The 18,034-nt window shown below is 43.3% G+C and overlaps 1 protein-coding gene across 2 annotated transcripts in view; it reads right to left on the bottom strand.

Moving 5' to 3' along the window:
* The window catches only part of ADAM9 (ADAM metallopeptidase domain 9), a 55,369-nt gene that overhangs the window by 36,634 nt on the left and 701 nt on the right, over positions 1 to 18,034 (bottom strand). For both annotated transcript variants that reach the window (XM_072149245.1, XM_072149246.1), the window contains exons 2-3: positions 1,667 to 1,761; positions 1,230 to 1,291 (exon numbers count right to left, since the gene is read on the bottom strand). In XM_072149245.1, the coding sequence (XP_072005346.1) occupies positions 1,230 to 1,291; positions 1,667 to 1,761 (157 nt within the window). The remainder of the gene's footprint in view (positions 1 to 1,229; positions 1,292 to 1,666; positions 1,762 to 18,034) is intronic.

The raw sequence follows: 18,034 nt of genomic DNA, 5'->3' as shown, positions 1-18,034 counted from the left end.
AAGAATATAACTACTATAATACTGCCTCCTATGTACAGGAATATAACTACTATAATACTGCCCCCTATGTATAAGAATATAACTACTATAATACTGCCTCCTATGTACAGGAATATAACTACTATAATACTGCCCCCTATGTACAAGAATATAACTACTATAATACTGCCTCCTATGTACAGGAATATAACTACTATAATACTGCCCCTATGTACAAGAATATAACTACTATAATACTGCCCCCTATGTACAGGAATATAACTACTATAATACTGCCCCCTATGTACAAGAATATAACTACTATAATACTGTCCCCTATGTACAAGAATATAACTACTATAATACTGCCCCCTATGTACAAGAATATAACTACTATAATACTGCCCCCTATGTACAAGAATATAACTACTATAATACTGCCCCCCTATGTACAAGAATATAACTATTATAATACTGCCCCCTATGTACAAGAATATAACTATTATAATACTGCCCCCTATGTACAAGAATATAACTACTATAATACTGCTCCCTATGTACAAGAATATAACTATTATAATACTGCCCCCTATGTACAAGAATATAACTACTATAATACTGCCCCCTATGTACAAGAATATAACTACTATAATACTGCCCCCCTATGTACAAGAATATAACTATTATAATACTGCCCCCTATGTACAAGAATATAACTATTATAATACTGCCCCCTATGTACAAGAATATAACTACTAGAATACTGCCCCCTATGTACAAGAATATAACTACTATAATACTGCTCCCTATGTACAAGAATATAACTACTAGAATACTGCCCCCTATGTACAAGAATATAACTACTATAATACTGCCTCCTATGTACAAGAATATAACTATTATAATACTGCCCCCTATGTACAAGAATATAACTGCTATAATACTGCCCCCTATGTACAAGAATATAACTACTAGAATACTGCCCCCTATGTACAAGAATATAACTACTAGAATACTGCCCCTATGTAAAAGAATATAACTACTAATATTCTTGTACCCAGGGGACAGTATTATAGTAGTTATATTCTTGTTAATAGGGGTAGTATTTTAGTAGTTATATTCTCATATACTATAATATGCTTCTACTGTGTGTACAAGAATATAACTACTATATCACTGCCTTCTCACATTCTGATGATCATTTATCATAGGCAGACTACTAGATCTGAGTGAGACGTAACAAAAAATACCTGTTGTGTTCCAGATGTAATACATGTTCCTTGCCTTCAGCCTGGATGACATAGGAAAGACCCTATAATGTACAAACATGTCATTACCCATTATACATATGATCATAGCAGGAAAATATTAAATTACAGCTCTCCAAAGATGTCTATGGAGAAGGGAAAGGAACCAAGGAAAGCTCAGTAAGGGAGAAGGAGTGACACAAAAACACTGCAGCTAATAGTAAGTTATCTATGTCACATCAACACTGGTCAGTACCAGTACCATTTCTGCATGCACAATGCATTGTATACAATCATAACTGATAATCTTATTTGGGGATTAAAAGATAGAGCCTGCAGAGGGGAAACTGCTAAAAAATGCAAATTTAAAAAAAACCAAAATCAATGCAAATATTCTACTGTGTGAACATACGGTAGTTTGTAAGGCAAAAGATAGTTACCTCCTGTAAGGAGCTGGACACATCTCTTTTTACACGAGTCAGTTTCTGGGGTTTTATAATTTCATAGGAAGAAAGAAACGATGATGGGTCCAGACCTGTCAAAATGGGAGAGACAGACCTGTCAAATCTTGTATATTACATGTGCACCAATATACCAACTTGGCCATAACTACTACAAAGAACATCATACTGCATTGTATCCAGATGAATAGCCATAAAATTGGTCTTCCGTTTCAGTTCATAGATGGGGTCCTGAGCATAGGAACCTCTGCCCCATAACTCAGACATATAATCATAGTTGTCTTAGCGAGACAACCCTATTAACATCATTAGAAGGACCAAAGCTATGAAGAACCTTGGGGTACGAGTGAAAGTGGTCCTCAAGATTTCTACAACCACTTGAATCTGTTAACTACACAAGACCCAAATATTCCCATGTGCCAAAATGATATAGTTATAAGACACATCAGAATATGGTGGGCTCTTGGCTCTAGTAAGGGGAAGTGCTGCTACAGAATGGATTGACCTGAAAGTGAAGGCAACGAAAGACAATGAGAACCAAAGAGGATGAGCGCCACAGGACATTTGTTACTCAACAACTTCACTGATCGTCCAGATTCTGAGGATTTATGAACAGTACAGTGTCTGACTGCCACAGTAAGGTAGCACAAAACCCACAGGCGGACCCAGCTCTGACAAACATGCCCCAGAGGTCAAGCAGGAGACAACTTTATTTGGATACTTTTGGGGTCAATTTCCTAGGGGTTGATGGAAAATGGTTCCATCTGATGGGACAGCACTGGAAAAGTGGACAGCACTGTGGTTGAATTGTGCCCAGGCTTGGGATTAACCGAGACAAATATTTAAGTCGAGATCATCTTAACGTAAGTGATCATAGAGGCTTATCCCTCTTAGCCCATGGGCCACGCAGCTGGACACAGGAGGTGATGTGTCGGTATGATTATAATCCATTAGATTGTATTTAGAGGCTCCCACCCAGTGACGAACACTGCAGTGATTACAAAGCAGTATCACCTAAAATAGCCTGACCTCCTGCCCCCTCGCTGCACTCCTCCTCTCGCCTGGACAATTCAGGGACATGTGTCAGTCGGCTGACAGCTGTGGTGATGCTGATCTCCGCTCGCTCGCTGCCCTTACAATGTGGAGTGCCTTGCTGTCTCACAACCCAGAAATGTTCAGGAGGAAACATCTAGGAGGTGATGAGTGGAGTCCTGGACTGCTGACTCTGCTCTACCACTTCCAAAGAACAGGAAATGACAAAAAGGAACTGAAATATTAAAAAATAATTATGACTCAAGCTTGAATGTTCCAACTTTTGTTTCAGCTTTGATCCTGTAATTTTTTTGGGGATTTCTGATACATAAAATGGACCATCCATCAGATGGAGCGTCTGGTCTTCTGGTTTGCCTTTAGGTCAATACAAAGTTCCAAAATTCCAAGAAAGGACAAGGGGTTGGGTTGTCTAGTGTACATCAATTTTTTTTGGCAAGGGTCTCACAAACTACTAAAACCACAGATTTTTCTGGTGGTAAAAAAACGTAGTATAACACGGTGGACATTTAGATGAAGGAGACCCTACAACTGCCTCTACTTTTATGATGTACATGTGCTCTAAAGGAGTACGAGGACTGGACGTTTTTGGTTAAGAAGGCATGCCAGTCCTATGGCTACATTCACACACATGTATGGGGGACGTATATACGGCCGATTTACGTCCCCCATACACTCCTATGGGCTCACGGCCCTGTACGGGAGCGGTACGGTGCAGCACACGTGCGGCACCGTACCGCTCCGTAGCACGGGAAAAGTTAGGACATGTCTTATGGAGAGGGGCGGAGGTGAGCAGCGCTCATCCCCTGCTCCTCTCCGCAGCGCCGATGTATGCCCGCCGTACTACGGTACGGCGGGCATACATCGTGTGAATGTAGCCTCTCTGTATGATCACAAAATGCATGTGATCTACCAAACAAATTTTTTTCTTCACAGTGAAAGGTGTCTCCATGACTGTGGATTGAGCAGCTCTCTCCTCCCTCGATCCCAGAGTGACCTCAAGCACCCATTGCACTAGGCACATGGCCAAATCCTTGTTACTCTATGAATTTTTAAGATGAAGCATCAAGGACCTCACTAAACAATCTACAACAACAACACTCAGTGGTGGGTTCCATTTTCAGATGCCAAAGAGCTTAGGAAGATTGAAGGAGCTTGGCGATTCAAGTTTGGTCGAGCAGAACTTTGGAGGATCCAGGTTGGATTAAGATAAGAAGTATTCCGAGCCAAACAAACACAAAAATATCTACTTTCCTAAGAACTATTATTTTACACTTCGTTTTTTTATGTGCTCTCATGTTTAGGCCAAAATCCTCGTCCGAACCAGTCAGCTAATATACGCCTACATTATTGGGAAAGAGTAGACACCTGGCTTTGACCCCCCTACGTCCACTTAGGCCAGTTTACTAAAAACACATAATTTGCCCTCCTTCTTCTTAGAACCTTACACAACCTGCCAGCTGGGATTAGCACACAACCGCACTCTTAAGACCCCAAACCACGTGTCCTTGTGACTCCGAGCACCCAGCGCTGCCCATACAAGTAATCCTTTCAGTCGCTCTGCAGTCATGGAAATATCCAAATAACTTATTTTCTCTCGGTCTGGAAAAGTGCAGACAAGTCTGTTAATTAGAGCCAATGATGACCAGAGCAAGGGGAAAAATAAACTTCAGGTCATAATACTGCAGTGCCAACCACAGAGGGACGAAGTGCCAAGACCTACCTGCAGTGCAGAGCTGTCCTACTGATAGATTATAGATAGTGATGTAATGATGGTGTTATCTATATAGAGGTCATTGTACAGGGAGGGGGAGGTGATAAGCTGTGACATCATCTATTGTCAGTAGTGATGTAATGATGGGTCAGTGTTATCTATATAGAGGTCATTGTACAGGGAGGGGGAGGAGATAAGCTGTGACATCATCTATTGTCAGTAGTGATGTAATGATGGTGTTATCTATATAGAGGTCATTGTACAGGGAGGGGGAGGAGATAAGCTGTGACATCATCTATTGTCAGTAGTGATGTAATGATGGCTCAGTGTTATCTATATAGAGATCATTGTACAGAGGGAGGAGATAAGCTGTGACATCATCTATTGTCAGTAGTGATGTAATGACGGGTCAGTGTTATCTATATAGAGGTCATTGTACAGGGAGGGGGAGGAGATAAGCTGGGACATCATCTATTGTCAGTAGTGATGTAATGATGGTGTTATCTATATAGAGGTCATTGTACAGGGAGGGGGAGGAGATAAGCTGTGACATCATCTATTGTCAGTAGTGATGTAATGATGGTGTTATCTATATAGAGGTCATTGTACAGGGAGGGGGAGGGGATAAGCTGTGACATCATCTATTGTCAGTAGTGATGTAATGATGGTGTTATCTATATAGAGGTCATTGTACAGGGAGGAGGAGGAGATAAGCTGTGACATCATCTATTGTCAGTAGTGATGTAATGATGGGTAAGTGTTCTCTATATAGAGGTCATTGTACAGGGAGGAGGAGGAGATAAGCTGTGACATCATCTATTGTCAGTAGTGATGTAATGATGGGTCAGTGTTATCTATATAGAGGTCATTGTACAGGAGGGAAGGAGATAAGCTGTGACATCATCTATTGTCAGTAGTGATGTAATGATGGGTCAGTGTTATCTATATAGAGGTCATTGTACAGGGAGGGGGAGGAGATAAGCTGTGACATCATCTATTGTCAGTAGTGATGTAATGACAGAAGGGATGGATGTCCAATTAGCAGTAGATGTACACATGGCTGTACTTTTACCGTGCAGAGTATCATATTCATAATCCTCTTTATCTTAGATTTCACTTCTCATTTTGCTTTCTACATAATATGACTCGAGTGATAATGTCACATCCATGATAATTACACAATACTTTCCCAACTCACATGAATATCAGCCCATACTGAGTCACCGGTCACACTGTCTGTGCAACCATAGGTGACCTCTACATTAAAATTAATGGTTACCAAAATAAATCTAAGGATTCATGCATCTGATGCATGTGGTAATTTTTAGGGAAGCGGAGAGAGACCCTCCCACAGTATCGAATGGAGCTGCAGGATGCCCGCTTGACCTGCTGCTCGCCAATTAATGAAAACGAGACCCTCGCTTGACCATCGTTGCCCCCACTGATCAGCTGAGTGTTCAGACAAGCGTTCCGGCTTCCTCACAGTCTGCCCATAACAGCGCTGTACATTGTATAGTGGCTCTGCCTGGTATTGCAGCTCTGCGGTTTCACTATATATATATATATAAATAATTAAAGAAAAAAAAGGATCATGGGGTGCTCGACGTCCCCTTTGGATCAGTGATCAACAATAACGCCCGGATTATGCCTTTATGGTGCATTCTTGGTGTGTCTTCACATGCACTGAAAACGCCTGTGTTTAGCCGCTTTGAATCTATTTTTCTTAATTTCTGGAAGTACAACATCTTCACAGCTGCTTACACTTCCAAAAAATTAATAAAAATGGATGCAAACCAGCCAAACGCAGGCGCTTTCAGTGCGTATGAACCAAGAACGCACCATGTGACTATACCCTTAGTAACTGTGACCCCTCAGCGGCCAAATAACAATGTACAACTGGAGACAAATTACATTTTTTTTAATTAAGAAAGTAATTTAAGAATTCCATTATATTACAAGATATGATCCAGAGGTAGAAAAACATTGCTACTTTCTTCCAAAAACAGCGCCACACCTAACCACGGGTTGTGAGTGGTATTGCAACTAGGCTCCATTCATTCTTTAGCAGATGAGGTGCAATACTATACCATGGCCAGGTGTGGCGCAGTTTTTGAGAAAGAAAAAAACAAAACAAAAACATGTTTTTCAACCTCTGGACAACCCCTTTTTGACATATGGAGCAAATTCAAATGTATTGGAACTGTATATGTGACCTATTAGTCTCAATTAAAAAAATTGTGAGTCGCAAGGTTTTTGTGGATGCTTCATTATAGAGAACTGTGCTAAATAAACCAACGTATACCAACCTAAGGGCGCCAAATGGGTAACTCTTTTTACCCCCAGTACATGAATGGGGGCCTATGGGCAATACCAAATAATCATGAAGATTTCCAAGCATGTAGGCACATAAACAGTGTAAACACAGCCCTATGTAAACAATTCCAGGCCTCAGCCATAAAATCCCTTTCCTTAGGTGAAGGATCTAGTCCATGAGCCTGTAAATTCCTCCCTTATCTCCTCTCAGGCTCCTCTATGACAGAGGAGAGCAGTCGGCCATTATAGGCCCCAGTAACATTTCATTTTACCTCAGACAAGCGCTAACAGACAGGGCAGGGAGATAACAAGCCATTGTCCACATCCCTCAGACCTGACCCCGTCCTACAAGGAGAATACACCCTGTCCTGCCAAAACAGCTGCTGAGGGAGGAGAAGGAGGAATGTCAGATTCATGGATCCTTGTAATGTGATTTAACTAAACAAAGTATGTAGGCAATCCAATCCAGAAAGGAGGATGCTCAGCCAACAAACATCACGCCCATGAATCCATAGGTCATCGGTATACTGTACTGAAGGCTCTGAGCCTGCGGTCACATTAATGTATTTGTGGGATATTAATATTTTCCAAGATTTCCAATGTCACCACATTACCACTGCTCTGGCCTGCCACCATACTTTACATTGCAGCTCTGACTGAACATGATGTCACATCTGTTTACAACATTTTATGCAGGAAAAAGATGTAATTTGTGTAAAAATATTCAGAATGATTTGTCACTTAGGCCGCGTTCACATGTTGCGTTTTCGCTGCGTTTACATTTTGGGCCTTTGCAGTGAAACCCAGATATCATGCATTTAAACAATACAAGACACCAAGGTCTGATTAACAATTGGAAACTTAACGCTAGCGGCACGTGTTACTATGGTCTATGCCGGGAGGCGAGGATACATTACTGTGAAAGAGGCGTAGGGTTCATTCACACGTGGTAATAACGCATGAGTTTTCAAACGCAGCAGAACAGCTGAGAAGAGGCGATTTGCCCGATTAGATGGCTGTTAACACTGTGTTAACACACGTGTTTGTTAAAACTATGTTAACAGTTATATAACAGGGGAAATCTCTTCTTCTCAGCTGTTCTGAAGCATTTCTGAAGCTGCAGCTTCGATAAGTCATGTGAGCCAGCCACAGTCCGGTCAGGGGGTACGTTCAACTGTGACGTTTTGGGATGTGTCTAAAAGAATACGTTTTTCGTTTTACCATGCCGTACCACCCCCCACTCCAGAAATTAAGAAAAACGCTTTCAAAGCAGCCAAACACACGAACAGAACGCACCCTGAAAGTTAAAATGTCTGAGGGGACAGAAAAAAAAAAAAGATTGTGTACCCTTTATTGAATGCATGATGTAAGATTCACTATACTTTAGATTTGCCTAGGAGTTATTTATGTGCATTACAGAATTTTTCATAGTCCTCCGCAGGTAAAAGGAGTATTATTATCCTTCTGGAAAAACGTTAGTGCGACCTCTGGTCCCAAGTAAACCTACAGTCGTCCTCATCTCCAATGACTTTGTAGCTGAATGCGCTCTATTGTTCTCTGTTATCTATCACCTCAGGCCGGACAGGATCTGTCGACACTGGGATCACAGGGAAGGGCTGGAAAATCGCAGGCCCTTGCAGTCAATAGTTTATGTCCTATATCTCCAGAACTGGGGCCCTTTGTCATACATTACACATACGTGACTAAGACGATGCTCTTGTAGAAGTTAATAGCATTCACCAAGACAAAATTTTGTTAAAAATGTTATTAAAAATACATTAGTACAGATGACATATAGTAGATTTTATAAATCCCCCCAAATTTGTCCGATGAGGTGATCTGTCGAAATAAATTAGCGTTAGATACCACGTCACACACACTGTGAGGGTAGATGGAAATAGAGAAGGCCACGATTGGCTGAAAACGGTTACCCGATAAAAACTCGACATTGCGCCATATGAGGCGGGATCAGGGATGTGGACAGTGGCTTGTTATCTCCCGGCCCTGTCTTGTCAGAGATAGAATTACCGTAAATATGACTTGGTCCTGCGACTAGAGGACTTCTCTCATCTTCTCCCGCGCTTCCCTTATACACTGGAATTTGCTACCTAGCCAAGTAAGAGAATGAAACCTTTAAATGTTTCCTAAAAGCTACGTTGTGGGGGTCTTCTTCCATCACCATACCCCTCTTTCCCTGCTGTTCCTCTTGTTTATAGGGGTTTTTCCACAAATATGCAAAACCTCCTCAGGGGGCTGGGACAGAAAAGAATAACACATATATACCCTGGGCAGATCAAGGGACCGGCTTCATCCATTGCATGGAAGTAAGGTCCTGTGTTCAAGGAGGCCACTAGTTGGAGTCCTATGACCTACCGGAACTTCTAGTCGGGCACAAAACCTAAAACCAGAATAACTTGACACCCCATATCCTGACATTTGCAGCTTTTTAGGGTGTACATTAAGCGATCTTTGTGGTAATATGCACACAAATCACTGTAAAAAAAAAAAAAAAGTGCCCGCTATATAACACATCAGATGCCGGGGCTATGATCTCGTGCAGTGTGTCCTGGTCTCCTCCTGGTAGTCAGGAAGCAGCAGAACAGGCTGGGATGAGAAGTTTCACTTTTTTTGGGAAATGTTTTCCGTCTGCCTTGTTCCGGGATGTAAGAAATATTTATGTTATCTGGGCAGGAAACCAACTTTCTCCCAGTAGTAAGCAAACCACGAGATCAGTCTGGGAATACGGGAAAAACAGATGAGTGACGTAGCTATGGAGCAGCAGAGGTCTCCACAGTTTTTGGACTGCGGCCAGGAGACTCAATGTCCCTAAATTTATACATTATTTACATACAGGTCCCGATAAAAACTTGCCCAAATAGTGCAATTGTATGAGCAGGACTAGCTAATTACCATATTGGATACTGACACGACACCATTTTTATGTTAATTAGACCCTCTACTGTCAGATGGGTGGTCCTAGGCTGAAGTAGTTACCCGGCTCCACCCATCTGACAGTATAGAGAGGAAAATACTGACATTGATTATTCAGGAACAGGGGAGAATAGAAAGGAGACTCCAACTGCGTCAGAGTCAGTTCCAGTAAACATTTGGGGTTGCTGAGTGTGATGAATATTAAAAAAAACAGGTCAGATACTTTTACACTACTAAACTTCTAGATCAGGTATGAAATGTGCTTTCTAGCAGTCACTTTTATGTGAGATCTCATCAGTTTACATTTTAAAGAAAAAATCTCCTCCAGAGAAGAGTCATATTTTACCCGAGATGAGTCAGACTCAGAGGCAGGAGGTTTAACGTAAAACACCTATATCTTGGGATCTACAGCAGTTAGAACCATGGTTCTGGCACAGTATTACAGAAGAGAATTTCTCCTTTAAAATCAGATCTGTGGTTCTTTGAGATAGAAGAAGAAGAGATATAGTGAGGAAAAGTAATAGTTTGGAGTAAAGGCTTCAGATAAAGATCCAGTCCCATACTTCTTTAACTCCCTGTATCTCGTATTCTATAGCTTACAGCAACACAGACCAGAAACGATTTGAAAAATGAGATTTTCTTCTTTAATCTGATACCACAACCATGGTTCTAAGTACCTTGAAGGGGTTTTCACACAAACACAAGTTAGGGCCTAAAACAACCCTTTTAAGCCCAATATATGGGCATCTGAAATGATGCCACCTCTTTAGCCTCTCAACCGGACTTATTTCTGGGAAAAGAAGAGTCAGGTTCAGAGGCTGGAGGATGTAGTGGCACTTTAGATGCCTATATCTCTGGTTCTAGATCTTTCAAATTGTATCATGCTTATGGTGCTGTGATCACATTTCCAACAGTGAATTTTCCTACCATCTTTGGTTCTGTAGATCACAGAACCACAATCCTGATGTGGTTTTAAAGAGAAAAATCTCTTCTTATTACGCATTACCAGAATTTTGATTTTACGGACCCCAAGACATTGGGGTTTAAACTGAACCTCCAAACCTCTGAGCTTGACTCTTCTCTACTTATTGTCACATAAGTTTGGATTTCACATAAAAGAGGGAATTCTAACAAGGATAGTTCATCCCCTGGTAGTTTAATGGGGTACAAGTAGGTGACAGAGTCCTATATGGCCCTGAACAAACATCATGTGATACAATCCAGCATTTTGGAGCTAGTTTTTTTTCCAATGTTCTTGTCTTCCGTCCCCACACAACAGGATCCTGTGTAGTAAATATATGGCTCCCATGTGAAGCCAGATGATGTCCAGCTGTAGTCTGCTACAAGCATCTCATCCACTATACATAATATTACTAGTAATAGCACTATCTCTGCACACAGACGACATAAGTGCGGAGGTCTGGGGTCTCATGACTTCCTGTTACGTATAAGGACGGATGAGCCCCCTACAGTTAATTGAATAGCAGGTTTTGTAAACAGGAGCGGCCTGCGGATAATATCCATCTAATCCTCTTAAGAACAGTATGATAGAGGCATTGTTCCCTGCAGGGTCACAACACCGGCCTAGAGACGACTTACAATAAACACTAAATATAATGACATCATATTCAAAAACATAATCTGGGATGAATGTAGGGGTGTCCAAGGGGTCACATTGCCTAGGACTGAAACCTAGGGGTGATCACTGAAAGTTCCAGAGGGCCACGGGCCCTGTATCAGCCTTGGACCAGAGGACATCAAAGAAAGTGGAAGGTGTGTTTACATGTTGCATTTGTTAACGCGTTGTAAACGCAATCCAACTGCATGGGGCATCACTTCTGTCTTCCAGGAGATTTTGGGCCAATTTGTGTTCACACATTGCGTTTACATGATGTGAACACACATTAAAAACACATTATAAACTCAATGTCAACATGTTTGTTAACACAATGTAATACATTTGTTACATTTGTAACTGGGCCCAAATGCCAAGTGTCATTTTGTAATTGTAGGATATATTGTACTTCTACCTCCGCACTCCCTTATGGCCACAACATTTCAAAATGCAGCTCCGGTCTGGGTTGGGGTCACTCCTAAACCTTAAAGCATTCCCTCCGGGACCCCGTTGATGGGCTCAGTATACGTGGTAGTTGCAGACAATCCTCCTTGTGTTACACATATGCCATGTTAATGCCTGTAAACTGGTTCAGCGAGTCGCTGCGGTGCCACCATAATAATCTAATATCTAATGAGGTTTTTATTATTAGCAGCTCTATGACACATCAGCCTCATGGAAGAAGCCTTTTCAGGAAGATTTCAGATGAGTCACTGTGGAAATTTTTTAATTCAAGTTCAGGCCGGTGAAACATAAAAAGTGAGAGCGCATGGGGTGATGTATTGTCCCGATACATCATGGCAGTCCCACATCCAGAGCTCTGCTCATACTGCACAGGAAGAAAAGGCTGACAAGACGTCTCTACAACAATCCAGGAACCAAGATCTAAATTGTGCAAGTCATTTCCTAACAAAGTATTTTTAGTAAATGATTAATTATGTATAATAATAGGTCTACACCGGCTCGATAGTCTAAAAAAAACGCTTAAAGAGAGGCCAACCTAAAGGCAAGGCACCGGGGAGGCGGACCGGGCATGGGTCTGTAAGGAGCATTCCTCTAGAGAGGGTTCCAAGAGGAGGAAGGCAGCCAGAGGTCCGGGCGGAGGAAGGAAGGATGGGGGGTCCGGGAGGAAGAAGGCAGGGGCGGCTCCGAGCGGAAGAAGGCAGGGGCGGCTCCGAGCGGAAGAAGGCAGGGGCGGCTCCGAGCGGAAGAAGGCAGGGGCGGCCCCGAGCGGAAGAAGGCAGGGGCGGCCCCGAGCGGAAGAAAGCAGGGGCGGCCCCGAGCGGAAGAAGGCAGGGGCGGCCCCGAGCGGAAGAAGGCAGGGGCGGCCCCGAGCGGAAGAAGGCAGGGGCGGCCCCGAGCGGAAGAAGGCAGGGGCGGCCCCGAGCGAAAGAAGGCAGGGGCGGCCCCGAGCGGAAGAAGGCAGGGGCGGCCCCGAGCGGAAGAAGGCAGGGGCGGCCCCGAGCGGAAGAAGGCAGGGGCGGCCCCGAGCGGAAGAAGGCAGGGGCGGCCCCGAGCGGAAGAAGGCAGGGGCGGCCCCGAGCGGAAGAAGGCAGGGGCGGCCCCGAGCGGAAGAAGGCAGGGGCGGCCCCGAGCGGAAGAAGGCAGGGACGGCCCCGAGCGGAAGAAGGCAGGGACGGCCCCGAGCGGAAGAAGGCAGGGACGGCCCCGAGCGGAAGAAGGCAGGGACGGCCCCGAGCGGAAGAAGGCAGGGACGGCCCCGAGCGGAAGAAGGCAGGGACGGCCCCGAGCGGAAGAAGGCAGGGAAGGCCCCGAGCGGAAGAAGGCAGGGACGGCCCCGAGCGGAAGAAGGCAGGGACGGCCCCGAGCGGAAGAAGGCAGGGACGGCCCCGAGCGGAAGAAGGCAGGGACGGCCCCGAGCGGAAGAAGGCAGGGACGGCCCCGAGCGGAAGAAGGCAGGGACGGCCCCGAGCGGAAGAAGGCAGGGACGGCCCCGAGCGGAAGAAGGCAGGGACGGCCCCGAGCGGAAGAAGGCAGGGACGGCCCCGAGCGGAAGAAGGCAGGGACGGCCCCGAGCGGAAGAAGGCAGGGACGGCCCCGAGCGGAAGAAGGCAGGGACGGCCCCGAGCGGAAGAAGGCAGGGACGGCCCCGAGCGGAAGAAGGCAGGGACGGCCCCGAGCGGAAGAAGGCAGGGACGGCCCCGAGCGGAAGAAGGCAGGGACGGCCCCGAGCGGAAGAAGGCAGGGACGGCCCCGAGCGGAAGAAGGCAGGGACGGCCCCGAGCGGAAGAAGGCAGGGACGGCCCCGAGCGGAAGAAGGCAGGGACGGCTCCGAGCGGAAGAAGGCAGGGACGGCAATAAGAAGCCGGGAGGAACCCGAAGAAGGCTGGTTTGGGTTTTGGTGATGTGTCAGTTGGTCATGGCTATTGGGGTTCCCCAAGATTGATGGTGTTGAATCCTGGTTGGTTACAGGGAGGGCCCTGCAGTGAATGCAGAACTCACCTAGTAAAGAATTATTTGGGGGCTAGGCCAGGTAGGTGGTCCCCAAGATCAGCAGAATAGTCAGCTATAGGAGAATTACATTAAGAAAGGAGCATCAAGGATTTCCAAATTGGCGCTTTTGACCATCTAAGGTAAGGGAGCTCAACCACCTTGGCAAACTGCAACAAAAGATCCATTCGGGCCATGTAAGCCTCGTCAGATCACATCTCCATCACTGATCTGCAGGAACCTATGTGGATCTAGTAGGAGGGAGGTCCCCCGGCTCAAAAAGCCAAGTCTCAGGTTTCTATAAACCAAATGTTTGTTTTATTTCAGGTTTTCCAATGCACATTATGCTCTGTGCCCATCAATGACTTCTATTGTATTTCACCAGCACCATGGAAGTCCAGAAGATCCCATCTCCTGATTAACACTGTCATATCCAGAAGCAGCATGTCCCCCTACCACTACTGTTATAAGCCCCAAGAATATTCGATTTATTTTGGTACTGACTTTCATCAAAGTTTTTGCCTTATATTAAAGGGGTTGTCCCTCCTGCTTTTCTAGGTTTCCCTCGAACAATAAGCAAGTTGTGCTTCAGAATAACCAAAACAAAATTGGAAATAAAACTTGTCAATTAGCAAGATCACTACACCGCACCAATGGGATGGTTTTCCCTTAATGTGTGGATTAAGCTTGAGTCAACCCCTTTAAGAAACATATATCGTAAATACAGCCAATGGATACAATCAGCACAAAAAAATATTATGAATGTTTTATGGAAGAGAGTAACCATATTTTTTACCACCTTGAAAACCCCTTTAAAAGAAATTTCCACCAGGATCAAGAATTGTAAGGCAAGCATACATACATACATGCTGGAGTGTGCCCTCTCTGGCAGGATCTGCTCTTCCTTCAGCTTCTTTTACCCTAGTTTTTAGGTGTAAAAAAAAAAAAAAAAAAAGCTTTAAAAATTATACAAATTAGTCTAAGGGGCTCCATAGATGTTAATGGAGCCCCTCAGGTTCATTTGCATAATTTTTCAAAAAATCCAGGTAAGTCTTTAGGTTTATTTTTTTTTATTTTCCTTCCATTTAAAAACTTTAAAAATGTGTTGATTTGGGACCCAAAAAGGTTGGTTTAGGGTACCAAATCTACCCGACATGTCTATTTTAAGTGTAATTGTTCAAAAAGCTTTCAATATTCTAGTCATTCATAGGTGTCCCCAGTATCTAACAAAGCTCAGGAGACAGGGGGCCAGAATGCCTTCAAATTCACGGCAGGGACAACTTTCGATACTTTTTTGCCTGCTGATCTACATTAATGTTAAGGACTTTAACATTGATTGTGGGGAAACAATGGGCAAAACTACAACATCCATTCAGTGGTAATAAATAGGTAGGCAACATATATATATATATATATATATATATATATATATATGTCACTACACGATCAGACTACAAATGGTAGTTCTTGTAGTCTGCAACCATGGAAACAGTTCTAGCATCCCAACAGCGATGTCTCATTTCCATATTGAGAATACATGCACGCTCTGCTGTAACAGGTCTGCATGTATAAGGAAGGGTTGAGAGGAATAGCCGTCTAAACTTTATGGCCATCTCTAGAATTTTTTTCCAAACTTCTATAATAACATCATAAACGCATCATACTTAAGAATAATTAACCTCTAGAGGTTATATATTCAACTATGTAAAGATAAGAAGACTCCATCTCAACCGCACAGCGATTATACAGGAGAGAATTTCTGCTCTATTGTCACGTTATCCAAATCCTCTAACTATAGCTCATTGTCATATCTACAAGTGGAAAAGCTGGGTGACTACCGATACAACGTGGTTCGACAGCCAGTGGCACTGCTTAAAGGGATACGCTGGATGCAGATGGAATTTGCTGCATAATGTGAATGGTGCCTTTCCCACGTTTAGTTTTTCGCATGCAGTTTTTGAAGTCAAAAACAGGTTTAGATTGTAATGGGCGAGAAAATGTAAATGAGAGAAGCTACTCCTCCTTTTTTTCACTCCAATCCTGGTTTTTACATCAAAAACTGCATCTGAGGGTGAATGCACCCTCAACTTTGTCAGGAGCAAATTGGGAAGTAGTTAAATTTTGTTACAGACCTGCCATTTTTATTGGGGCACCTAGCAGATGTGACTCATATATGGGCGGGAGTCTAGTGTAGAAAGGGCGCTGTACAGCGCTGTACATAGTATAGTGACCGTGTTTGGTATTGCACCTCACACCAATTCACTTGAATGGTATTGAGCTTAAATGTTACTAATGCCGAGTAGCACTGACTGGAGTGCTGCGACTACTTCATACACCAGAGTGATGGGATTACCAGGTGTCACCATTCTAATATAGGTAATTTATCCTAAAAATAGTCGATCAACTGAGGTATCAGGACAAACGACCAATGAGATCACAGCTTTTATTTGATAACTTGTTCTTGAAAAATAACAGCTGCTCGGTGATTGGCTAGAACAGGCAACAGGACTTGTTTGTCGTTCGGATAAATGAGACGTAATTTCTAAATACATTAACTAAAAGTAATGGCTGCCAATATTACCTACTCGGATATATTTGATGCACTACAGCAGTGTTAAAATTTTACCTCAGAAATATAATGCTGTTTAAACTAGGAACAGCAGTGATCACCGAAATGATTTACTATATGAAAGGGCACGACAGATCTGACTGGAAATTTTCTCTAGATCTCTCATTTTGGAGAGGTTTCATTACAATTCTGTGTAATTATTTATAACTAGACAAATAAATTATAATAATATTAGTTAGAAATGAATATAAAAGTCAGGTTACTATGCATAAATTCACACAGTACTCTCATGACCTCGAAAATTGTGATATTGTTAAACGGCTGCTTACACTTCCAAAAATGAAAATATGCATGAGTTTTCAGTGTGTTTAAAACGCACCAAGAACTGCCCAAGAACGCACCAAATGATGTCACAAGCTAATCCCAACTACTTGAAGGGTCACATAGTAAATAATCCACATGCCCGAGATACAAACACAGGCAGGAGTTGGTCTATATTAATATGTCAGTGTGCCATCTCCAAAATTCGGATGGCACTTGGATGAATACATTGCTCATGTGCATGTAGTCTTAGGCCCCTTTCACGCCTGCGGTTTTTTTTACGCGCGTGCTTTTGATGCGCAGAACTTGCAATGCACTCTGACCCATTGTTATCAATGGGTTTTTTGAGATTTGCATTTTTTTTCACGCACACATGTGCTTTATTTTTAATGCGTGTTTAAATCTCAGCATGCAAGTCTATGGAGATGCATCAAAAACGCATTGCACTCTGAGACGCATGCAATTGCGATGCGTTTTTACTGATCTCTTGCTATAGAAAAGCTAGACCGCAGTCCCAAGTCTTTTTCACGCACGCTATCTGCACGTGAAAAAATGCATTGAAAACACACAAAAAAAAATGCACGTAAAAAACTGAGACACTGAAAAATTATGAAAAGTGTCAGTTTTTCACTGACCAAACCCTGAAACCCATGTTCAGACTCTGACGTGATCTGTTGACAGCAAGAACAGAACCCAATAAGTCACCCACTTCTTCAATTATCATTTATGATGAAATACTGAAAACCAATGACTAAAAAAGTGAAAAATCTGTGTGGTCGGATCTGAGGGGAAGCACAGTTGGGTTGATTCAACACAAGTTGATTTGTCTCACAGAAGCTTTCCAGAACATAAGACCCTCTACAAGACATTCATTTCCCCTCATAGACAGGAGTGATATCTATCGGAGAATCATTGATAAAGTCACGTCATTATAAACCATATATCTCTATACACCAAGACGAGCAGAATGTGGGTGCTGTAAGGACTGACACTCATTGTTGTTTCGTGGACACATCATTACCACACTTTGGGCACCTGGGTTTACCCACAATACCATGGCAAATATACAGAGCAATAGAAGTATACAGGCAGCTGCATAAACCTCAATGGCTGTGACACTACAACTCTCAGCATGACCTGTTGTATGTTTGTAATTAGTATCTAATCGCCATGACCCCCATTGATCATAGGAATGTGGGTCATAGAGTGCGATACTACAGCTATAGTTAGGATTTGTGACCACAGCTCTATTCACACACGGTGCCCCCTGTTCTCACAATCGCTGGGGGACCTACTGATCATAAACATCATCCTATACTGTATAGAGTCAAGACCTACCAGATCATCACCCACTACAAAATAAACCTCAATAACCTCGAATTT

The sequence above is a fragment of the Engystomops pustulosus genome, chromosome 4 (assembly GCF_040894005.1).
Source record: "Engystomops pustulosus chromosome 4, aEngPut4.maternal, whole genome shotgun sequence".
Classification (NCBI taxonomy): domain Eukaryota; kingdom Metazoa; phylum Chordata; class Amphibia; order Anura; family Leptodactylidae; genus Engystomops; species Engystomops pustulosus.
The sequence above is the reverse complement of the archived record's forward strand: the minus strand, read 5'-3'. Positions and strand labels throughout refer to the sequence as shown.